Source organism: Aythya ferina, assembly GCF_964211825.1.
Source record: "Aythya ferina genome assembly, chromosome: 7".
NCBI lineage: Eukaryota > Metazoa > Chordata > Aves > Anseriformes > Anatidae > Aythya > Aythya ferina.
The window spans coordinates 36,826,638-36,852,310 of record NC_140302.1 but is presented as its reverse complement, the minus strand read 5'-3'; the positions used below and the strand labels follow the sequence as shown (position 1 = coordinate 36,852,310).

Sequence of the window (25,673 nt, the reverse complement as noted above, 5' to 3'; positions counted from 1 at the left end):
GTCCCACCTGGCCTCTGGCCTCACCGCTTTCGGCTCTCTGCATCTTTTATCTCAGGCTTGGGTTCCCTCGTTCACACAGCCCCACCTGAGCCCGGGGAGCTCAGCCAGCTCAGGGTTTTGAAGCTAGACGGAGGAAACACAGGCTTGAAACTTCGGTGTCTGGGGAAAACCCATCTCAGTGGTCACTGTGGATATAAAAATACTGACTCCTGACCTGCCCAGTGACTTTCAGCAGTTCAGCCCAATTCTTTATTTTTTATTTCTTTATTTTTTTTTTTCCATTTTATTTCACGTGTCCTGACTACCCAGCATTTTGTGGAAGGCTGTGTCACGTGTGAGTGCTGCGCGAGCTGTGTGCTGCAGGAGCCCACGTAGGTGTGCTGCGCTGGCGGCACGCTATTTCTGGCAGAAGACACAGCACCCAAGTCCCTCCGTGAGGCCTCAGATCCCTGCTCAGATGATGTGAGAGAGCTTTTCAAAGGAGAAAAACTGAGAAGTTGCTTCGGGCGTTGCCAGCACAGAGAGTCTCCGAGTGGAACTGCGTAAGGTTCAAGCAGGAGTGAGCACAGTGGTGTGTGAGGCTCCAGGCGTGGTCAGCGCGGCCGCCTTCGTGCTTCGTACTTCAAGACAGCCTCCAGCTGCTGGAGAGCAGGGTCAGAGCAGCGGTGGCAACGTACATCGGACCTTCCTTTGCATCAAACCTGAACTGCCTGAGCTGTGGGAGTGTTGGAGCTTCTCTCACCTGTTTCAGTCTTCAGTGTCAGGGGTGCAAAACTTCCCCTGAGCTTCACATGTGCAACAGTCTGTTTAAATCCACCAGTTGACATTTATCCATTTTTATTAATTTATGTAATTGTCAGTTAACAAATGATGCCAGCAAGGTAAACGTGTTCTTCATGTACGCATACGTATCCATGTGGATGAATGAGAGTTCCTGGCTACTTCTTAAATCAGCATGGCAATGGAGATTCCAGAAGAATCGAACTAGCTTTTTTCTTTTCTTCTAGGATTAGAGAAATAGGTAGGAAGAGAAAGAAATAGAGCTGGAATTGGAGTTGATGTGATTGCCCTACTAAAAGAAAAATAAACCCAAGGTCTGTTCAGCATTGTCCAAGTGTGCTGCTCCACATTCAGCTCCTTCTTTGCGTGGCAGAGTCAGGGCTTTGCCTTGTCTGAGCAGCAGCTTGTGTATGACAGTTTCACCAGGAGGTAATTAGCCTTCCAGAGCTCTTTCTTCTGGGATTACTTCTTGGCAGGAGCAGAAGAGCCAGGAGCTGGATGCGCTGAGGCACAGCACCATTCAGCAGCACTACCTTACACCGTGCTGGGAGCCCGCAGCCTGCAAACTGCCTCCATACCGGGGCTCTTCCTCCTGCTTCCATGCCACTGCACCCGCACTGGCTTGTAAAGGAGCTACAAGGGAGGTGTCTCAAGGTTCCTTTCATCCTCCACAAGCATGTTTCCAGAAGGCATGTTAATGCTATTTGGATTTAAAACCTTTGTTTGATTTAAAACCCACACCAAGTGGCAGCAGAAACCAAGAATATCCCTGGAGCAGCAGCAGTGCCAGAGGCAGAGATGGAAAGCCATGGGGCAAGGTAATGAAGTACCTTCATGAGGGTGAAGAAGCTGCACATCTTTCCTCTGCCATGTTCTAGAGTGTGAGAATGTGTTAGCAGAGTGGAATTTCAGCCAGGTGCTATAATTGTGCCTCCAGACTTCACAAAGTGGTGAATGAGAGAAACATCCTTGGCTCTCAGGCGTCCTTTCTGCTATGCTTTTTTCATCATACAGCTCTTCTGGTGTGAGTTTTATGGCTTGTGCCACCATTTATGGACATGAACAAGAGTGCATTTCCTTTGTAGGTTGTTCTTTTTTTAAACTTTGTAGTAAAATTTTTAGTTTCAGATTGAGGAATGAAATGTGCCTTCATATTTATCAGCGGGACCCTGGTTTTTCTCTTGGCTGAAGATGAGCGTCCTGGGGTCAGTTTCTTCCTACTGGCGCTGGTGTCCCTGGTAGGAAAATACCCAGCCGTATGTGTGGCATTGCTGTGCCTGTCATCACTGAGAAATTCCCTGCAGGATCCAGAGAGGTCCTCTGATGTCTCCAGCCTTTGGCTCTCTGGCTGTCTGCTCTGAGCCTTTTGGAAGTTCGGGAGGAGAAGGCAGAGGTGTGACCACCTGCAGGCAAAATGAAGCTGGATGTAATTTATCCGTGTTCAAAGCTGAACTTCTGCAGTAATGCTGTGATTCCCTGCTAGCAGATGTCCAATGAAGAACGATAGATTTAGAGATCCTTTTGATATATATTAGCTGCTCCCTTCTCCTTGCTCCTTTAATGTGGAAATTAATTGATATGATTTGTAAATCTTCTTCTTCATTACCCATAAAAATTGAGTAAGTTGTCTTCTGAGAAAAATGACTTATACTTAAATTTTTATTATTGTGATATATTCAGTGGAGAAAGGGAATCAAACACTTTGTGGGCTCCAGCCTTGCCCTTGATGTAGTTCCTGTTGCAGGTACGTCTCTTCTGCTAAGTAATTTCCAAATTAATCAAATGCCATTTCACACCCGAATCAACTCCGTAATACGCCCTCCTGGAGCAGCAGCACGTGCCAACAGTTCCTTCGAGCTCCTCTACCCAAGTTTTAGTCCATCCTGAAGGCAAAAAGTGCCCCGCAACAGCTGGGGATGGGAGCAGTCCGTCCGTGCTGCCCCATCTGCAGCGCGCCGAGCTCTGAGCCCTCGAGCAGCGTGCTCGGGGTGCAAGCAGTGCTGCACCGGGGTGCTGGTGGCGTACCCCACACGGGCAGGGTGGGCAGTTTGCTTTAGCAGCAGTTTCAGGGGGGTTCGAGCCTCCTCTGGTAATTCTGGTGCGGTGCTGGACCTCGTCGGGGATGTATGCACAGTGGTGCTGGGGGTCAGGGTGTTGCTCTTGGGGTTTTATCTTGAGTGAGTCCAAACGTTGTCACCATTTGTTGTTTAACGGTGCCAAAAATGTTGTAGGATTTAAGGCAAGAATCTAAATGTTGTGTTGTGGGGCCCCAATCATAGTTTTGGGGGCTTTTATCCTCGGGGGGATGCTCAGGGCCGCACGACACGGCCACCTGCATCCCCAGCCCTGTGTGCTGCCTGCTGGAGCCGCTACCGTCACCACTCACTTTCACCATTGTGGAAAAAAAACACTTTTTTTCTGGTTGTTTGGCTTGTCTGATGCCCGCTGCCCTTCTGCCTTTCCTCGCTGTTCACCGACCTCCTGCAGCCCGTGGAAACACCCCCAGCGCTGGGCACCTCGCTTGGAGCCAGCTGCCGTGTGAAAGGGGAGGGCTGGGGGCTTGTTCTTACAGCAGCTCCAATTAAAAAGCAATTAAAAGCTCAGCCACGACTGCTGCGGAAGGCGAGGCAGAGCCCAGCCGCGGCCTGCAGGCCCTGCCGGCCCCTGCTGCTGCCACCGGGCCGGGGCTGGGGGGCAGAGGGGCAGGGGGCTCAGCCCCACGTGTGGCCGGCCATGCCCTGCCTGCACCCAGCCCAATGACCCTTTCTCCTGGCAGGTACCGGGAAGGAATCCAGCCGGCCCTCCTGCCCGCCAGCCTTGATTTTGCACGCCGACAGAAAAAGCGCGCCAGTGGAGCGGGATGGCGATAAGGTCTGCTGTGGGTTTCTGTCTTCCTTTAAAACCCTTTTCAAGCTATCGAGCTGCGCGGATCGGAGTCACTCTAAAGGACTGCTCTGTGACCTGCAGCTCTGCTGTCAATTGAGGATTGTTTCCTCCAGTCGATCGTAAAGAGCTATCTGTTTAATTTGTCTTAGTGCTCTGCGGAGCTCTGTCAGTGCAGTGTCAGGGGGTCGGCCCCGATGCTCTCGGCTGCAGCCTTGGGGCTCAGGAGGCAGCGGTGGGGAAGGTGCCCAGAGCTGCCCTGCAGCGGGCACTTCACCCACACATCTCCTCCATGCACACCAGGAGCTCTGTCCTGAGGGGGAGATGTGGAAGGAGTTCAAATATTTGTTTAAATTTGATGTTTCCATCACGCTGCCTTCTTTAGGCTCTGTGCAAGCAAAACTTCTCTGCCTGCCAGGCTCTGCAGGTGTTCCCCACATTTGCATCTGTATTGGTGCTGGGACACATCCTTGGTGCTTCAAGTGCTTTCAAAATAAAGACCTCTGCATACATGCTTTATTATATTTGCCTGAAGTACGTGCTTCTCATGTCTTGATACTGCACTGAGCTAGATCGCTGCCTTCCTCCCACACCTCCTCCTCACAGTTTGTTTCTGTAAGCCACTGAAATGCTCGCTGCCCGTACATATCAGCTGTGCCCCAGCACCCTCCTTGGCTGCTGTGCCCTCTGCACGGGCCAGCCGTAGGCAGAGGGACCCATCCCTGTGGTGAGGGGGTTGACAGGGACAGGAGTGGGGCTGGGTCCCCACACGGGACTCCCCCATGGGGTTTCAGCACTTGTCACTGTTACGTCTTTGCACAAGACCAGAAAAAATGCACACGAGCAAGCAGCAGGTGGTGGTAGCCAGGACATGCCATGGCCAGGACACAACCTCCATGGGGTGCTGAGTGCTCCCTGGTTCTCCCCCCTGCTCAGACGGCTCCCTCCAGGTGTGTGCTTGCCCACTGAGGTGTGTGCTTGCCCACCAGTGCCACCCGCAGCCCTGGCCCTTGCTGCTACCCCACTGCTCCATGACTTGCTGCTCTGCCCAGGTGCTGGAAGCGCTCCTCCTCCAGCCTGCCCCCCTCGTTAGCCAGCCCTTCTGGGCAAATCTCTCCTCGTGGTTGCAATACACAGACCCCTGTCCCAGGTGAGCTATTAGCATGGACAAAAGCGTGCCTGCTGGTTTTTCATTTGTACTGAAAGTGGGGCACCATTTTTGATTATTTCCAGTTTATCCGGACTGGTCTCAAGGCAGTTGGTTGGTCGTGAAGCTGTCAGTGGAATAAAGGCAATTTGCGTAATCCACTTTGTGTTAACGGGAGCGATTTGTGTGACAGTAGCAGTCTTATGTATCGGTTTTACTCGTTGACTAATCTCTATCTTTCTTTCAAGGATCATTCTTTTAAACTAGTAAATGAGGATGACAGTTCTGCAAATGGCAACAAGCCCGTGGCATCCACTCCAGTGCCAGGATCACCATGGTAAGCAAATGCAATTAGAGCTAATAAAAGTCATTCATCAGTGCTGGTTCTCTTGCCAAACATGCATTAGTTGTCTTTACGTGGGGAAAATACACTATCCTGGGTGTTAAGTAGCAGCACTGCATTCCTTTCCAAGCTTCCAGTGTGGCTTTTCCTCATTAATCATGTACTTAACGAAAATGAGAGGACAGAGCTGCAAACATGGTGTGAGCCACCTCCCTGGGATTCATGAGGTACCTCAGCTTGGCCAGAAACCACTTCTGGCAGAAAGCAGCCGGTGGTTTTCCTTCTGATTTGGTGGGTGCTTCACTGCTGGAGTTCTGTGCAGCAGTGCTCAGGATTGTTCTGTAGGGCCCTGGTCTTCCTAGATCTCTCGTGCTGAGAACCCAGTTTGTACAGTTCTTGGGTAGATCAAAGAGGAAATACAACATCCATGAGAAATGTTCTTGCTTTTTAGGGCCAGTACTCATGCTCAAACCAGTTTTCTGTAGGGAAAAATGAGCACAGCAATATCTGCATCTCCAGTTTGTGCTCGGTGACTGAAACAAAATACCATGCGTTCCCTGTGGATAATTGGAACTGTTATTATATCGAGGAGGAACAGGTGACGTGTTACATGGGGAAAGGGACATTAATTTTAAATTAAACATCAGATGATATTAGGCGCAGAAAAGTAAAGGGGTGTCACAAGGGAGCCCAGAGCCTCTAACCCGAGGTGATGGCACACGAGACCTGGTGGCACTGGGTGATTAATGAACACCAGCAGCACCCACGTGAGCGGCCAGAGGAGCCGTGGGCACAGCAGCATGTCAGCAGAGACAGAACAGGTTTCCAAAAATGCTGGTTATAATCTCTGTCAAATAATAGCTTTGCCAGTCCCATATGCGTGGGGCAGCGTTGCTGTTCCCAAACAAGATGCTAGTTTCAAGTTTACCGAGTCTCTTTCCTGCAGAGGTTATACATATATTTATTTTGTGTATGGGCAAAGTCAGTGGTGATGCCTTACCAGTGGTACACAGAAAATGTTGGGTTATAATCCTATCGTACCTTGCAGGGATTGATGGAGGGTTTTTGGGTTTTTCATATTTGTAGTCTTTTACCCAGAGCAGATTTATTTTTTTTTTTAACCGCTTCTGATCCCTTCTTTTAATAACAGCTAAGCATTAGGGCTTCTACTAATAACATTTGTTCTTTCCAGCACTTTATGTATCAGAGACCAATGTTTTCCCATTATAAGCGTGTGTATGTGCTTGAGGAAGGCAGGGTGAATATGTGCTCTTTATTAGTTTCCTTTACAATTCAGAAAGGGAGGCTGTAGATGACTGCTCTGCTGGTTTATTTACATACAGATTCGGCGGCGTAAATCTGAGCTTTACTGACTGTGTCATGGGGCTGTGTTATTTACTTTCATGTTATGTTAGCTGTTTTAAAATGAACTTAGGTGCAAAAACTGATGTCAAGCTGAGACAGTTATTTAACTGAACAAGTCCAAAGACTGGCTTGCACTGCAGCAGCTCAGTCGTGTTTCCCAGACTGGATCCAGAGCCCATGGCTATCACCTGGGCTCGGTGCTGTGGGCTGCAGCCACTTGCACGTCCCAGTCCCAGTGCCCATGGCTCTCATGTTTTCCTGTGGTTTCTTTGGCTGTGAACAAAGCATTCACTGTGTTTTCCTCTCCTTTTCCTTGTTCCCTGCCCATGCAGGTTGTCTGAGATGAGTCTCAGCCATGCACAGCTAACGGTGACAGACGAGAATTCAACTCAGAGTTAATTTCTTGGTCATACGTGTATCTGACATTATCTAAGCATAGTTTATCACTTGAAATAGGTGTGTAGTCTGGACTGGAGATGACCGGGTCTTCTTCTTCAACCCTACAATGCAGCTATCGGTGTGGGAGAAGCCGCTGGACTTGAAGCACCGTGGCGACATCAACAGGATCATCGAGGACCCGCCGCACAAGCGCAAGCTGGAGGCCGCAGCAAGTAACTAACGCCCTGTGATTATTTGCCTCTACTTAAACTCACATGTTGAAACAGTCTTGATCTCTAAGTGCGTACGGTGAGAATTTGATAAGCGTGATTAGAATGGCTTTCCTTTAGAGATTTCGTGCCAAGTATCATATTAAAATTGATGTTCATTACAGGGTATTTATCCCTCCTGAAGTGCTGAACTAGGGGATGGAGCGTTCTCATTACTGGCAATAAAGAACCAGGTGGCTTCTTACACTGGATGGATCTGTGACGTTTAAAATACATCTCAGAAGACACTATGTTTTATTACACTTATTTCCAAGATGTACATTGCAAATGCATTACCAATGCATTATTCAGTTATTCCACAAAAGCAGATACGCCATAGTTAATGATTATTCAACCAGGTTGTAGAGGAGGAAAAGATTCCCAACAGTAAATCTCTAATGGCTGCTAAAAGGTTAGATAGAAACATGGGTGCTTCAATCTCAACGTAAATCTACCACTTTTAAACACTGTGGATTCCTGAAGGGGAAATTTGTGGCCCTGGCTAAAGAATAACATGCTGATGTGCAGTAATACATGTTAAGTGGTTCAAAATACAGTTTAAAAGAAGGGCCTTGACTTGTCAGCGACCCAAGGTTTGCTGTCGACTCCTCTACAAGGTTTGTGGAGGCAGTTCCCCCATCCCATGCTTTGTACCTTTTCTTCCTGTCTTTTTATTCTGCTATCCATAGCTTAGCTGACCAGTTCAGATTTTGTCCCCAGTGGTGTCCAATCCAGCGGTGACCCCACATGTCAGCCTGGGTCTGCTAGTGTACTAGTGGCCCCATAGTTTGTTCCGCCACATTTCTCTCAAACTTCTCTTGCTTCACCAGTTGACTCCCTGTGCATCGTTACTGGGAGTGGTTCCACTCCCAGTGCTTCCTCTATTTCCTGATGCTTTACGCTGGCTGTCACGTAGGAGCTGTGTCAATAGGATCTGCCTTTACTGGGGGCACATCTAGTATGCGCGGCAGTCACTTGGAACACTGCCTGTCTTGATTAGCTGTTTGTGCTGCTGCATCCTTGAATATTGAGCTTTGCAACAGTTTCACAGCAGAACCTCCTTCAGCTGATTAGTGGTGAGGTCTGGAAATACCAAGAGGGGGAAAAATTAGGCTTCTGTCATTCCTTTAAAATACAGCATTTTATAATTAGAAATAAGATGGCGTTACAAGCCTCATGAAGTGACCTGTCTTTTATATGCGTGCTGTCAGGTGCCATAATGCATGCTTTGATCCAGAGGGAAAACTTCCAGTTAACTATTGAAAACCACATTGTGAGTGTGCCTTTTTGGACTTGAAACTTGATGCTGACAGGTAGATAAAAGTGAGTAATAAATCAGTATTTGTGTTATCGTCACTAGCAGAACGTTACTGAGGAAATGCTACAGAGAAATGCTGCAGAGTGCTTTTCTGTTAGTGTAGTCCTTATCAGCATATAATGTCATTACAGTATTTCAATATTAAATATTAAATTTAAATTGCCAGATGCTTCAAATTCACATAAAGTCTTTTTTGTATAGAACTTTGGTTCAGTATCTAAAATGGCAAAGCATATCTGCTGAATTTCATTCTTCAGGAGAAAAAAAGAGCATATGTTTTTATTACAGGATATATTGAGAGATCGATTAGTTACTGACGAAGCGACGTGGTAGCCAAAGACAGAAGTGAGGGTCATGGTTCACGGTCTATAATTAATTAACAACAAGACTCTAAAACTATTGCTGATGTCTGCCAGTTCACTCCTATCCTTTGTTATCTATCTATAAGTACCACCAAGATTTGATTCATGGACCAATTTTGTTATGACTGTGGTTTTCATTGCTGCTAATAGTCTTCATCTTCCTTGATATAACTGGGACTTGTGGTTGCTTGGTATTTGAGGCAGTCGGGTTATAATTAGTATATATTAGCTGCTGAGGTGAAAGAAATTATTTGTTGCCATTTCTCTTAGCTTCTAATCTCGAGTGAATAAATAACAGAGATGAGCCGTGTGTTTGCAACAATGGCTGCCAGATGTATTTAGCTTACTTGCTGCCACTGAGTTTTAATTAGAATTTTTAAATCAAAGGAACGAGAAAGTTAGCAAGCTTAATTATTCATGGGGTGTTATAGGTTATCTGTGCATCACTCCACTGCAAGATCAAGTGCATCTGTAATTTAGGCATAAATGAAAAATTACTCGTTTATCAATTACTCTGCCCCCACAAAGTGCTCCTTCCCGTAGAGGTGTCCAAGGCCATCATGCTCCTCGACCAGTGGGTTCCCAGCCGGCCATCCCTCATGGTCAGGCAGGACCACAGCCTCTCCCGCGCCTCTACCAAGGAACACAGCTCACACCAGCAGGGAGAAGTCACCTGAATGGAGAGCCTGGTGGTTTCTTCCAGAGTCCTGATGTGCCTCGAGTTGTGCCGCCTCCTGACTGACACTGTGCCTCCCTAAAAAGCCTCTCTGCGCTCCATTAAGCCCCACAAACAAGCACAGGCTGTACTTGCTTGGGAAGTAGAGCGAGTATAATGCTGGGGATAAGAAACTTTTCCCAGGCTGTAACCTCTCCAGTCTTCCACTTTACTCCATCATAATTATTGGAATTTCTGTCCATTTATTGTAAACAATCAAATGGTGAGGAAACCCAAAAGCTAGTGCAGCAGGAAAGAGCACCAATTCTTTAAAGGAATACTTAATTAAATCCAGAGGTGAAACTTGGCACATCAGCCTACAAGTATGGTACTCCTCATCAACCCCAAAAGACATGTTTGGGCGGGGGATACTGGAAGGTAAGAGAATTGGATAGGAAAACTGAAAAAAGACTTAGGTGGAAAAAGGATATTTTCTTTCTGTTTTTAGAAAATTGTTTGTCTGGATGTTAGGGTCAGGAATTTATATTTTTTCAGACAAAGAAAACGAATGTTAACAAAAAATTGCATGTTGATTCATACTTGGTATGATCCTCATTCAGAATTAGGGATGATTTAGTCTACTCTGTTCCCAGAAATATTTTCAACCAGTTAGTATTGAGACAAAAAAAAGAAGCCTGGTCCTTACAAATAGCATAGATAGTTAAGCATTTAACTCACAGCCTTACATGTAGAGAGCTAGAGCTCTCTACAAACCAGATTTGTGTGTGTTGCCAATGGATTGGCAACGCTTTAACTCACCAGGTAAATAGTGGTAAATTTTTTTGTTCTGGAAAATGAACTGAAATTCATTACACGACAGATTAGTTGAATGATTTAATTAATCGGCACTAAGCTCGATAGGCCATCAGACTGGGGCAATGCTCTGGTTCATGATTTCATGGAAGGATTACTGCCAAATAATATTCTTCCTCAAAGCTTTGAATTAATTATTAGATTCTGTGCTCCATTGCCTTTCTTCCCTTTCAAAGTCAGTTTATAATCTTACCAGAGGTCCAGCGATATGATGTGATTCAGTGGGTTCCTGAGTGAGAGTATAAATACCATTTGTCATCTTTTACTGAGTTTTCCATCGCACCAAAATGTTAAGCGATGATGCTGACTCCAATCTTGTTCCATTTGTCCAAGGCAGCATACCCAGAGAAGTCACTGATGCAAGCAAAGCAAGAAGGATTTAGTGTCCCTCCTTCATGCAGGCTGTCATCATTCAGTGGAAGAGCTTGAGGTTATATAAATCAGGAGGCAGCGGGTGGGAGTAAATAATGAAATCAGGGTGTATTGTATCGGGCTTCTTTTATCTGAAAGTTATATGGTAATTAAAGGTTTGGTTTCATAAATATACAGTCCATGGATTTTTTTCACAAAAAGAATCCAAAATGATACAGCCTTCTTTTCAGAAATCTGTGGTAGATCTTTTCCTAAGATGGCTTCAAATGGAGTTCAGGCTCAAGTAGCTTGAGAGCCTCACATAATCATTTTTCATCACTGGTGAGTTTTTCCCTTGCCTTGTTGAAAATGTGAGCTTTCTGCTTTGGACCTGACTTCCTCACCACTTGCTTTCTTTTCATTCTTTACTGAAAGAACATACTTTCACGTCAGGATTTGTAATGTCCAGGAGTATCACTGAATGCATCCTTTAGCCAGCCCTGGAAAGGCTCTGTGTGGCATTTGATAAACACAACTGCTCTGCTAGCCATGGCTTTTTCTTCTTTTTATTAGTGCTGAAATTTGGTAGGAACAGGATTATGCTTGGTCAGTCAGCACTGAAGTTAAGTCATCCTTACCTTCAGCTGCCTTTGAAAACAGCATCAGGTACTCTGCTTTTCCATGTTATGGCACCAATCGTTAAAGCTAAGAGCACTGCTGCTTTGGCAGGTCCAACTTCTCATTAATAGCTTTATACTATCTCTGTTGAACTACGTTCCACCATCTAAGTGAACGGATTATTTTTCTTATTTCTTTGTATTTTTAATTGGGTGTCCCAATGAAGAAGTCAGCAAAAAAAGATAATAGTTTCTGTGAATTTGTATATAGTTAAAACATTATTAAATTGATTAATGTATTTGTAATGCTGAGATCAAACTCTCCTTATTTTGAAATGACATTCACTTCTCAGTGTTTTCATTTAAGTTATATATTCATTTAAGTTATAGTTAGAAAAATATCAAAATAATTTCAATTTTCTGTGTATTTTCTTCTTATGTGGTCTTCAACATGCCCGAATCTTACAGCTAGCATTTGCGCTATTGTTCTTTTTGAAGCGATTTAGTGTGTGCTGTGCTCATGCACTTAGTATAAATAAACCTTAATATTTGCTGAAAACCCCCTAATATATAAGTAACTTCCCTAAAATAAGGGGAAAAATGAGCCAAGAACAAGTTTCTTAAATTGAAGCTTGGTTTAAATGGCCAGAATTCTGTTAGCTTCAATGATTGTACCTGGACAAGTAAGAGGGACTTGAAATTAGTTTATGCATTTCAGAATAATTACTGATCTCTATTTGTATTAAATTATTTTACTGCAGACCTCTTGGAGTTCTGGATGGGTTTGATTTCAGTGAGATCAGATCTCAGCGTACAAAGTTATTTGAAGCAGTGAAGCCATCAGTTGAGTTTTATCTCCATAACCCGTTCAGTTTTAACTTAATTTTTATTTATTTTTTAATAGTTTCCTAAATAACAAGAGCCATCTCCAGTACCAACCTAATAGGCTCAGCTTAGTCTTTCTGGTGTCCCCAGGCTAAGCACGTCCAGTTTGGTGTTTGTGTTTCTCAGCTGATACACGGTGATCTACTGAGAAATACCCAGCACGAACCAGCCACCAGTGGGGCATTACTTCTGCTGGTCTGTCCGTGTCAATTTAGATGAAAACCCAGGGAGGCTGTGGAGTCTCCTTCTCTGGAGATATTCAAGGCCCATCTGGATGCCTACCTGGGCAGCCTGCTCTGGGGCACTAGATGTGCTTATATAACAGAGAAACGGGGTAAGAAATAAGCTCTGGGGTGAGTTACCGCCGTTGAATCTTTCAGACTACAAGGACTGAAATAATTTTGCAGAAGCATCTTCGTGGTTGTGTTTTTAAGGGAAGAGAGGTGAGAGTAATGAGATTTTATAAAAACGTCACAAATGAACAGTGAGCAGTTTTTCAGAATGAAGATGGCCCTTGTTTGTTGCTATCGCTTCCATTTGCATGAAGGGATTTCTAAGGATTGAATGAAATAAGTTATTTTTAAAATACTCTGTGCAGAGACAAAACAGTAAATACCTGAGCGGAAATCAAAGAACGAGAAATGAAAAGTTAATGTGGGGAATTTGGATTCCCATTTATCTAGTTCAAATCTAACTGCTCTATTTATTTATCTTTAGCAGATAAAAGCGTTAGCTCTTGTCCGGGAGATGAAAATGATGATCTTAGCATCAAAATAAAGAGAAATAAGTAAGTTCTAAAGTTTACTTTTTTTTATATATATAATGTATATAAAATCTTGGGAAACTAAAGTCCGGTCAAATCAGTGCAAAGAGAAATAATGCTATTTTCTTCTGTATGGATAACTAAATCAGTAAACTATGAAACACATTCTCGAAAGTATCCACTCTTCATCCAACACCATGATTTTTTAAAATATTTATTTCCCATAAACATCATCCATTTTTGTGTGAGTTACTGTTATTTATTTTTAAATTGCTTAAAAAAAAATACCACAAGGATAAGTCCTTATTTTAGAGATTGGATAAAAGCCTTATCTTGATTAAAGTGAAGTAACATTTTTTCACTACAATCAGGAATTCCAAGGTTTCAGTCATCTCTTTTGATGCTGTAGTCAGGCAAAACTGCAGCCAAGCTACCAGCTCAGAAATGTCCAGAGGCATTTGTATTGCCATGCTTTTATTTGACCTTTACCACCATGTGTGCTTCAAATCCTTGTGAAGTAGGAGGCTGAAAAACTGTGCCAAATAAGCTAGCTCCTACCCTTGCCAAAATATTAAGAAACAGTTTGGTTTAAGCAGTGCCTGAGGAGCATTTCATTCTATGTAACCTTTGGCCAGTAACTGCATATAAGGTCAACACAGGCTGGCTATGATTTGTGTGCTGGTTTGGAACAGTAAATAAAAATATCTGTAAAATAAATATGTATAATGCTGTTTTCTGTATTTGTGGGCATTTTGATTAGGAAACACAACACATTTCTGTGTTTTGCAAGTGGTGGTATTGAAAATAATATTATTCTCTTCTATATTGCCTTTCTTGCCTTGCTGCATTGAGTGGGGAGTTTGACCTCAGTAGGGTTCCCATGGGTTTATATTGTTATGAAGGAGAAATCAGATACCTTGAGTTCAATACTCAGAATATTTAAGCATTTAATAATATAGAAAGCATGCATTTATACTTAATATATTGTAAATACAGATACTTTTAATATTTATTCTGTATTTGTAAGGTTAGGATAAAAGTTGATATTTAGTATAAAAGTATTTAAGAACACTTCTACTGAAATCAGTGTGTCTCACAATAACGGGCTGCTCATGGGACCTGTGCATAGAAGCAGGTATTTTCTGTGTGCCATTGAGATGATTCCTTTTAACAATTGCTTGAGGTGATGAAACTCCAAGCAAACAGAATTCCAAAACTACAGAAGCTTGTTCATAAACTTGAGAAAATGCATTTATTCAGAGATTTCTGCATCAAAGAAGTCTTGGGCTTATGGTGCCTGTGCCAGTCTCTATTTATGAATAAGGAATATTATCTCAGCTGGATTGGATTTCTGTGCCTTATTCACCAGAGGACATTGAGCAGACATCGGCTGCGGGTGTGCAGGTGCCAGGCTGGACGAGGCTGTGGGGCCTCCACGCCACTGTCCCCCACAAGCCCTCATCTCAGCACGGTGTCTTCCCGCACCATGCTGGCTTCGGCTTCTTCAGACAGCCAGACAAGCGAGAGGCAGGTGTTAGGTGGACATTTGCAGTGCTGTGCATGAAATCTGCAGGAGAACAGAAAAGTGAATCTCATTTTTACACACAGGCACACGTTACTTGCTTGTTTTTGCAATATCAACATTTTTTCTTGGTTAAATATAACAAAAAAGGAGATGGTGCATGCATTCAGGGTTTGTTTTAAAGCATGCTGCAATCCCTATTCCAGTTTGGTTGTGCTCTCTCTGGAAGTTCAGTTACCTCAGTAAATCCCGTGGTTGCTCTGGCATACAATAAATCACCTGCTAGGTGATCTGCTGGAGGAAGCCCGGTGCTAATGATAGGATGCAGTTGCCTCAAAGTTCCAATACAGTTCATCCCAATTCAGCTAGAGGGGTCACACAGGTATTGGGTAGAGCTTCTGATTGCAGCACTTCTGTCATTTCTGATACTCACACTAATGTCTACATCCACATTTACTTATTAAATTTATATTGGCAAAACCAGCTCTGCTCTTCTACTTCTTCTTCTGCTTGCTTGCTGCTGACGAAGCTGGTAGGGGACCTAACCCAAAGCTGACTACAGAACAAGGCAGAACTCCCTTTTTTCTCACATGGACATTTGCACGAGACTTGTTCCAGAGCTGCCAGCCAGAATCTGCATTTACGGGTTTAGGAGCTCTGCACTCCACAAGCTGCTGGTGCACTTACCGTGCATTTCTTTGGGGTGTAAGGAAACTGCTTCAAAATACTGAAGGCAAATCTTACTCAGGTGATGTTTTAACTGTACCCTATACAAAAGAAAAAAAATCTTCATAGAAACTTGGCTCAACTGGGTGTTCTTCACAGGATGACGGAGGGCATGGGGGTCTCTGTACCACCCTGCTGGCAGCAGGTCCCCACGGCTGGTGGCTCGGGGACGTGCCCAGGAAGGTGTGAGCATCTCCACGGCTGGAGCCCCACAACCTCCCTGGGCAGCTGACTGCCCTCACAGTCAAAAAGCTTTGTCCTGTTTAGATGGATTTCCCTGTATTCCAGTTTGTGTCCTGTCTGTTCTGAGATTTGCAGCCTTCCAAAATTGTGCTAGTTGCAAACCCGTATGTGTCCTTCTGACTTCGAAGTCACATACTTTGTTGTGCAGATTATTGCATTATTTGCTAAGGAAAATTGTATTCTTTATTGTAATCTTTGGCATGAGAAAAAAGCAAGTCTGTATAATATTCAACAACATTTTCAATCGCCTGAGAAAGATTGAAGAAAAGAAAGGCTTCTCTGGTGCCGAGCTGATTGAGCAATGTGCTGTATTTCTCACAGTTTCATCTTGCAAAAGCTCTTTGTGTGTACTGGAAATGGGATTGGACCTTTCATGGATCATGTTACAGAATAAAATTTGCTATTGCAATGTAAAAAGCACTGCCGTTCCGTGAAGAATAACAATTTGATATCTTTCAAATCACTGGTACTAGAGCATTCTAGGATAAATGTAAGTGTAATGTAATTATTTATAGAGGGAAGATTGTGAAGTAGGACTCAGATTACATACTGATGGAATTCATTTGCTTGGAAATATTAAAAAAAAAAATTGTTTTCATGTTGAAATTCCAAACCTAAGTATTGAATAGCATGTATTAGTGAAAATTGCATCATTAGCAAACGCAGCCATGCCTAGTAGGAAGCTAAGAATCAAGCAGCTTACTTTCATTATCCTCACTTGTACGTTGTGATCACTTTAGGGTTCTTGGCCTTCCCAGAAAGTACCTTAATTTTTTATTGAATCCTTTTTTTTCTGAAAGCCATCAGCAGCAGTAGGATGGATGCAGAGCAGTGTGAATTCGGGATATTTACCTGCTGTAGAAGTGTTTGGTTGTGGTGATTACACCAGTTTTGTAGGGTCACAGCTGAGGAGATCACCCTTACGCTGCTCTGTGCTCCTTTTGGTTACAACGTGCAGAAAGCTGCCTGGAAGCTTTTCTCCTGGGTTAGCTGCAAGTTGTTGGGGTGCACGGGAACATAACAGTTAGCATTGCCTCTCACGTGTGGGAGCACAGAAACAGAGACAAGAAAATAGAAGAGAACAAAATGAGTCCCTTAAGTCACTCTTAACATCTTTGCTCTTTGACAAATTGTATATGAAGCTGTCACTGTTCTGTAGCTTGACACACAGGTCAGATTTTGGTGCTGAGTTGCTCTGTGATCACACAGATGGGCTGTTCTTCCACCTAACAAGTCGCTGGAGCTCCCCTGCAGACCTGCAGTTAATAAATAGCTGCCTGCAGGGCTGGGGAGCGGCTGCTGGCAGAATCTGCTCCCTGCCTGCAGAGGGATCCCGCCGTCCTGAGGCGTTTGCTGGAGAGGGTTAAAAATGCCCTCCGAAGGTTACAATTTCTGAACTGCTTTCTGTCTTCCCTTGTTAAAGAACAGAAGATTCCCAAGCCGCTGACCAGGCGGAGGCAGAAGCGGAGGAGCAAAAAGCGAAGGCGTCAGGACACCAGATCACACCTCCCCTGGAAGAGCGCATCACACATTTCCGAGATATGCTGCTGGAGAGAGGGGTAGGAAGCACGCCTAGGTGATCTGACAGACCTCGTTTGTCAATTAGGGCATCCCATATGACCACTGCAGGAATCATTTCATAATTCTGAGTTGGCATTCAGATGGAGAATTATTGGGAGTGTATTTTTCTATCTATTTAACCAGGTAGTTTTTGTGTTTCTTTGACTTTTCTTCCAATGCCCTCCAGTAAAACATGGCCATGCAGCATTAAAGCCCTTTTGCAGGTGCAGTTCTGAATAAATCCCTGTGTAGGCACCCAGAGATGACCAAAATTCGTGAGGAATTCTGGATGCGGTTATTTATAAACATAAAGGTGCCAGCACAGAAATTCATCCCCCAGCATCCCTTCTCCTTCCAGAGAGTGGGAGCGGGAGTAATGAACATAACAGGCTCCGTCCTTAGTCCTGCAAACGTAAATGGGTGTGCACTGGAGTAGTATGTGCAGATTTTACACCTTCTTCCAACACTCTTCAGATACGTATTCTATAGAGGTTTATGTAATTTCTGTAAAGAAAAAAATATCCTTTGTTAGACAGTAAAGCTTGTAAAACTTGTCAGTAATAATCAGATTTTAAAGGTACATAATCAGAGATTCAGAAGCTCATCAGTAAATTATTTCCAAACAGACCTGCTTTATTAATACATTTTGTTAATTATGCTTAAATAATGCAATAAATGAATACTGCTTGAAAAAACTTCTGCTGAGAAATTTAAAGTAAAGGACAATAAGTCAAAATTATGAAGGGTATTCTATATGAAGGGTATTCTATAAAAAGATTCCTCATTTCCTGTTTACTTGCCCATCAAGTAAGAAATGTAGTCAATTTACTGTTTGTTTTTGCTTTTAATTAAAAACAGTTAGAAAATAGGTTACTTTACTTTTACCCTAGGCCTTTTTAAATGTCCAGACAAGCTGCTGGTTAGTCTCAGCTGGCTGGCATTTCTTGAAATGCACTGAGGCCATTAGTGTTATTTTAAACGGGTTATTTAAAAGGACATCTCCTGCCATTTTCTTGTAATGTTGTTATTTTTCAAGAGGGTACTTGACAGCATTACAAAGAGCTTGAGCTAGATCTAGTTCTTCAGCGTAGTTATGAATCTTCATATAAAAAATATATCAACAAAAGAATAATATACTGTAGCATTACAAATAAAATATGATATTGGTGCAACCCCAAGGTGACAGCACTATTCCTAAGCCTGCGGCAAGTTTTCCTGTGTAGAAACGTAACCTCTGTTAGTATCCTCCTGAAAGTTTACCAGTTTTCTCAGAATCCCGAGGGTGGTGCACAGAGCCTGGGTGCACACCCAGCTTCCCATGCCAGAGAACAGAACAAGGTAGGAGCCTCCACATGGAGGTGGTGACACCTACACCATGGTATGGAAGTGATAAATTTAATATGAATATCAAATATGAATATCAACTTGATATTAATATAATGCTTTGAAGATTATCGCTATCAGTTCTTCAGTGTATGATGCACTGACAGCTTCCTTTGGGTTAGCATTAAAGTTTTGGAAGAGGGGGAGTTAAAGCTGAGGTACTTAAATGGAAATTGGTGCTTCTGTCATAGAAAGAGGATAATAAAAACAGCATTTCCCTTTCTGCTGCAGATCCTTTCCATCAAAAAATTGGGAGTTAACATCTCCCAGATACTCACTGAGATGTCCTAGAGCAAACCAACAATAATGGCATGGGTGCAACCAGAGCATTGCCAGGACCAGATTGAAATGCAACTTCCAGCTGCTCTGAGGCATCTTTAGAGCGTTCAGTAGCTTTCTGAACCACTCTTTCGCTTAACCATGGAACATTTGCTTGTTTTCAGTCCTTATTACAATTCTTTAATGCGGCTGTATTTGTATACTTCACAGGTTTCAGCATTTTCTACATGGGAGAAAGAGTTGCACAAAATAGTATTTGATCCACGATACCTTCTGCTAAATTCAGAAGAACGTAAACAGGTGAGCATTACTGCCAGCACCGCTTCTGACTGGTGGCAAACATTTCCCAAATTAGCACGGGTAAGGGAGCGGTTATCTTGGTAAGATAAAAAGCATCGCACAGAAATGAAGCTTCTTTTTTGAATTTGTCAGTGGGGCTTGTAATTTAGGTTGTGTTTATAGGAAAGTGCTGTTGCCCTTGAAAGGCAGCAAGTAAGTTGGCATGTAGAGAGGAGCTGCAGTTTCTTAGGTTGTAGGACCAAAGCCAGATGAGTCGGGGGAACTCAGCTGTAGAAAGGCTAATGACCATAAGGTAATGCTTCCACTCTGATTTATGTTACATATTGTGGGGAGACTACTTTATTACTTAGAATTTTTTCTAGGAGTTTGGCAGTATTTATTACTATATTTTTCAATAACTAAACTTGCTAGATGTAAATGGAGCGAGCGTGTTGGCTGTGATTGCATGTGTTTGAATGGCTATAGCTTCTGTGGCCGGCTGCAAAGGGAAGTATACTCCTTGCTGCCTTGTTTATTTGGGCATTAATTATCACGAGGACCTAAAAGGACTCCAGGACTGCAGATTAGTCTAAAAAATTTAGGGGAGATGCAGGGATGTGGCAGGGAAGGTGAACTCTTTTACTCTGTGGTCGTATATCTTCCTTACTAGTTCTTTGTCACCCTGGCAAAGGAAGAATTTTGAATATGGAATTGTCCGTTTTTAAAATAAACATCATGAAAAATGTACTACTTATTTATATTCTGTTGCACTGAGACCCATATTGTCTTGTGGATTCTCCAGAGAGCTTGCTGTAGGTAGTTACTGAGGGGCTGGGCACATGCATCTTCATTTACCACCTTTCCAATATTTTATTTCCTGAGAAAAAAACCTGAAATAAAACAATAATGAAATATGGGAATGAAAATGTGAGCGAAACTGCTAGAGTGGAAAATACTGCTAAATAAGAGGCTAAGCAAGGAGCCTTGTATTTTATTTCAGGGAATCAGCAAGGACAAAACCTAGACCTTGATCAGTCAATCAAGATACATTACTTCTTTTATTTTGTCAGCCATGGAGATGATATAATAAAAATACATAAGGAACACACATAATATAATGTGGAGCTTTGCTTGAAGCACTGCTGACAGGGACCTCATCTGTGGGGTGCGTTTAATTCAAGGAGAGGCTGTGAGAAGCGAGCAGTCCAGTGGGTAGAAAGCCTCTGTCAGGCAGATGTTGGCTCCGAGAGTGATTCAGGGCTGAGGGTGGTTCAGAACTGTGGTGGGAGGGGATGATCATCAGGAGCTCTTCGACTAGCCAGGGCTAAAAAAAAAAAAAAAAAAAAAGGAAAAAAAAAAAAGGTTGGGAGGACATGCCATGTATGTAATTTATTGTAGCTGCTAAATTTGAAGTTAAGAGGTCTGGACACTGACTGTAAGTACTTCCCTTTAATTAGACCTCATTTTCCTCTGGGAAGAAGTTTAAGGAGAAAGTTAGAGCTGGACAAGGATCGATGATTTCATGAAAGTGTGTACTGAAACACAACTCACGTTGGTAGAAGACTTCATTTAGATCCACAGAAACGTTTACCATGACAGATGCTGACTGTGTGGCCCAAATAGCAAGCCTCTCCAGTGCTTGTGCAGTTACACAAATGGATTAGTATTTGAGGGGTGTAGGGGTGAAAACTGTCTCACAATGAAAGAAAGGCGTGAGGGAGTGATGCATGCGTGCATGGCTGGCTGTACCACAGATTTCTTCTGCCTGTGGTCAAGCAGGTAGCCTGCAAAGAGCAGGGAAGGTGTTTTGAGTGTGGTGTGCACTTGTCAGAGGGAACTTGGTCTTGACTTGACCGTCTGTTGGGGCTGGGTTTGACTTCCAGGACTGCAAGCTGCGGTGGTGCGTGTCCTTACACTGCCTGAGGAACATAATGACCCCTTATTGAATATTTACAGATTGATCTGCCTACTGAGCAATATGTTCCAAGGGGTTATTAACAGTTGAAAGATGCTACTGTGTTTTAGTCAAGGATCAGTGAAGGGTAAAGAAGCGACTGTATTAGATAATGAGCTATCTGTTAATTTTGATTTATGACTGTCGTTAATAGCTGTACTGATAGCAGAAAAGCAAGCTGTAACAGTTTCACAGATTTTATTTGCTCCATTTTTCCATCTCCTCTCGTATTCAGCTTATGCAATTGCATGCAGTATCATATATTCAGATTTCCTGTGTTGTCATAGTAGGTCTTGCATGGCCACCTTTGATGTTTACTTTTCCAGCGCTGCTTCTTCCCCTTTTCACATACCATGCCCAGTACCAGTTGTAGTGCTGCTTTCATGAAACGTAGATTTGCACCTGTGCATCTTCACGGCTGATGAGAAATCAACCATGGCAGTAACCATTGTAATCGTATTCAATGTACATCATGTGTGGGGAAAAGAGAAGGATGGTGAACACGGAAAGCTAACAGCTTTCGGAGGAGCAGCTCCTCAGCAGCTTGGTGTGCCTCACTTTTCAGAGCACAAAGTCAGCAGGATCAGATTTTTGGTATTTTACGATGTGATTAAAGCAGTTGGCAGAATTTTCAGATGTAGGGAAGTCCTTAGTTCCTTTCCAAGACACCAAAAACCCTGACGTGGAGCACTCTGCGGCATATTTAGCTGCCAAGTGCTCTTAGGATGAAGACTGTCAATGCTTCCAAAGGCAGTAAAGCTTTCGGGTATATGTGTAGAGAGAATCATGTGTAAGCTCATGTTTTCTGACAATTGAATTGAAGGGTCTTCAGGCTTTTTTGGGGTAACATACAGGATGCTGATGTTTAGCGTTACAGACGTTTTCAGGAATTAATGCAAGTTGGGAAAGATGTGAGATCCCAACTAAATATATGCAATTAGTTGTACAGACACGGGGTAGAAAAAAAAAACAGTGCTATAGGCATGAAGATTTGAGCAAGTCAGGAAATTGTGATTTATGTTGCACTCGATGTTTGAGTGATTACATTATCTGTCAAAATTATGCCTGTTTCCATCTGCCTGTTTCTGAAAACACGTGGTCAGTGCTCCGTGAAGCAGATTCAGCTGTGTTTGAGTCAGCAAGTACTGAGGGCAGATAAGAGTTGTACTTGTTGAGATTGACAACCCTTTAATGAAGCACAAATAGCATAAGCCTTTTTAATAAATACTGTATCTTGTTTCCCTTATTTCAAAAGATATTTGAACAGTTTGTCAAGACCAGGATAAGAGAAGAGTACAAAGAAAAGAAAAATAAATTGTTGTTAGCCAAAGAAGAATTTAAAAAACTCCTCGAAGAATCCAAGTTATCACCAAGGTATGGCATTGCCTTATGAAGATCTGTTCAGACAAGGTTTCTCATTTAGTGTATGCTTATCAGTCCTGGAATGCTGCAAAACTGAATGTGCTCTTTATAGCAAGGTTCCACATCCATTGTTACAGTGCCGTGTTGACATTTCTTTAGTAATATTTGATAGTATTTTCTGTTATTACTGGGAAAGAGAATATACCATTTCTCCCTTTCTGTTCCTTTTTTTTTGTTTGTTTGTTTCTCTCTCATTTACAACGTGTAATATTTTGCAGAACACATTTATTTTATACACATATATATGGTATAATTATATAAAGCATGAGTGTACATAAAATCAGTACCTTAATGCACTTACATTAGGCATGCAGTTAAAACTAGTGAAAAACTGTTTGGGTTTTGATGGAAGAGAAGCATAACTGAACAAAGTTGTTAGTAGTACCACATCACTAAATTAAAATAAAGCATGCAGTACAATAATTTATTTTTCTACATTGATTTTTAAGTAATGGATCCAAGGTTGCACGATAGCAAATGCAGTGCTAAGGATGGCATTTGCTCATTTGTAAATGATGTGGAAATAAAGAGGTTTATATATAACAAGTCTGGTTAAATTGTTGGAACTAAGAAATTACAGTTTTCTCTACTAAAATCTGCAGGTGATTGTACAGCACTGCCTGCCTAGACACGTAGATGCAAACAACACATCAAAATCTATGGAAGTAATAATTATAGAAAGTTGTTTTTTTTTTTTACAATGAAACAGAAACTATTCCGAGATAACCTAACAGCTAAATGCTGGTTCCAGCAATCTCTTTTTCAGTTTGCAAGGGCAAAAACATGCTGGCCTGCAGGAACTGAGAACGTTTTACCATTTAATGTTTTTGTTGAGCTAGCTGTGAGATCCCAATGTCAGAGAAATTCATCTGCCTGCAGTAATCTCTAGCTTGATGTTAGTGTGCAGTAAGATAAATAAATAGAAAATATTTCAAATAGAACCAAACCCAAGTGACTGTTACAAATCCACAGCGTTTAGAGCCAACAATAAATGTTGTAAAATTCATATGACAGAGTGTAGTGAGCTCAACAAAGTCCTTGACAAGACAAAGAAGGAAGCGGCGCGGTGCAGCCGGACGGTGTAAGCCCAGAGATGTGCATTGCAAAGCGCCCCCAGCACTGGCTCAGTGAGCAGCCGGAGCACAGGGTAGGCAGGCTTGGCAGCAGCAGAGCAAACACCGACGGGACCTGGAGCACCTCCAGCATTCCCTGTATGCCTTTCAGGTCTGACAGAGACAGCACACGATAGCAATCATGTGCACGACACGGCGATTCCTGCCTTTCCTATCATAATCGCGCTGCTCCAGTTCTTCATTAACTCCAGCTTCCATCATTTATCCCAGCACCGTGAATGCAACCTGAAAGCAAATTAAGCTAGAAACCATTGCTTGGGCAATGTGTACCTAAGAGATTCCAAAAGTCTGGGAGTTTAAAAACAAAGTCCTGGCCATCGCTCTGTGGGTGCCAGTACCTGGAAGTGCCCGGCTGCTCTGCTCGGTCCTGGGAGCAAGGGGACCCGCAGAGGTGCCCACCCGTACGGGGACCTGCAGAGGTGCTGCCAGGCAGTGTTTTGTCCTCAAATCCTATGTTTGCATCTGAAAATGTTGGTCCTGCCCGTGAAATCCCCAAGCAGAGCTCCCGGCGGATTTCAGTTGTGTCGTGCCTGTAACTCTCAGTTTTACAATTAATTTGTTGCTGTTTTAAAGGAGCTGAAGCTACCGCGGCCGTCCATCAGGCACCGTGTGCTGCTGGCAGGCAAAGTGCATTCTTTAGCAATTAGGCGTAGGCTTGTGCTTCTGCTATTATGGGCTAATTATTGAATTGAACTGCTGGGGAGAGATGAAGGCAGGAGTAAGTAACCTGCTTGTGTCAGTGCAGTGCTAATGATTCACACTTGGCCCCTCAGCTATCGCCCGGGTGTCCCCCAAACCCAAAGAAGGGAGTTAACCTGTGCAAGGCGATGGGGGAGGCAGCAGCCCAGGCAGCTCTTGTTCTGGCCTTGCCTTCCTTGTCGCAGGGGTTGCCAAGATGTTCTCATCAAATTTTCCCCAGAACACACCTTATTGTAGTGCCCCTGAAAAGTTAAGCGTGACATCCAGGTCCAAGAGTCGGGGTGGGTGGACCAAGCTGCAGTTCAAACTGTCTGTCTTTTCTGCAGAACGACGTTTAAGGAGTTTGCAGAGAAGTACGGAAGAGATCAGCGGTTTCGGCTTGTTCAAAAGAAGAAGGACCAAGAGCATTTTTTCAATCAATTCATACTTATTCTTAAAAAGAGGGACAAAGAAAACAGGATAAGGCTACGGAAAATGAGATAAAAGCTCTTGAAACTGGCAATAAGCACAGAAGTCAATGCTGTGACTGTGGTAAGAAAATAAATGAACGCTAAAGCAAAGGTTAAACTTGCAACAGCTGAACGAAGAAGTGGCTATCCCTGGAAAAAACTTCCTCTAACGACGTTTGTTGAACACGTGTAGAAGTTGTGAAGGCTGTTCTGCAGGAGTCTGAAGGATATTTTGTTCTCAAAGAATTAATGTTTCATATTGAAGCTCTCTTTTGTACAACATCCAGAGTTTGATGCATTTCTAATTGCCATGATATGTCAATCCCTTAATTGTTTTAATTATGCAAATTACTTGTAATATACACAAATTATGAATCCAGTGCAGATTTGTAATTAAGCAGAAGCAGATGCCATCCATAACAACCTCAAGATATTTTCATCATTTAGGGGAATTATCTATCGCAATCTTTTGGCAACTTTACGCATTATCATAAATTGTTTAGAAGTACAGTGGTATGCAGGGATTCATTACCCAGTGTTCACACGTCTATGTCCAGTTCTCTGAGTAGTAGTAATAAGATATTAATTGTTAATCTTAGTGAAGAGTGTGAAAATCTTGGCATATGTTCCATAGGAAAACTCTAAGTTTCAGAAATAGCTCTCTAATTCCTGTGAACGGTGCTTTCAGGCACACGAGTGGTAGCAGCACTTCTCCGTCAGAGTTCCTATCAAGCAGTTATTTTGTAAAACCATCACAGTATGATTTGAATTATGTTCCTGTATGTGGAAAGTCTGCATGAGATTTTTCTCATCATCTTTGTATGAATAAATATTTAACTTTTTTAATTAATAATAAATATTTTAAGCCAATTTTCAGGGTTTTTAAGTTTCTAAACTTTTGGAGATACTGGGTAAAATAATGCAGGGCTCAATCATTTCAACTTGAGAGGGAGAAAGCCACGGAGAGCTCCTAGGACTGCTGATTTGTATGCAAATTTCCACTGATGCCAGTTGGCCTTCTGGAGCATACTGAGA

General features: G+C 43.0%; 1 protein-coding gene across 2 annotated transcripts in view; it reads left to right on the top strand.

Annotated features, from left to right (window-relative positions):
• The window catches only part of TCERG1L (transcription elongation regulator 1 like), a 67,395-nt gene extending 41,887 nt beyond the window's left edge, over window positions 1–25,508 (top strand). The window contains exons 6-13 of one of the 2 annotated variants that reach the window (XM_084525852.1): window positions 3,557–3,651; window positions 5,059–5,147; window positions 6,975–7,129; window positions 12,947–13,013; window positions 16,904–17,039; window positions 18,913–19,002; window positions 22,191–22,309; window positions 24,516–25,508. In XM_084525852.1, the coding sequence (XP_084381978.1) occupies window positions 3,557–3,651; window positions 5,059–5,147; window positions 6,975–7,129; window positions 12,947–13,013; window positions 16,904–17,039; window positions 18,913–19,002; window positions 22,191–22,309; window positions 24,516–24,672 (908 nt within the window). In that variant the 3' untranslated portion in view covers window positions 24,673–25,508. Of the gene's footprint in view, window positions 1–3,556; window positions 3,652–5,058; window positions 5,148–6,974; window positions 7,130–12,943; window positions 13,014–16,903; window positions 17,040–18,912; window positions 19,003–22,190; window positions 22,310–24,515 lie in introns of both variants that reach the window. The other variant, XM_084525851.1, reaches the window with a different exon arrangement.
• Window positions 25,509–25,673: the final 165 nt, after the last annotated feature.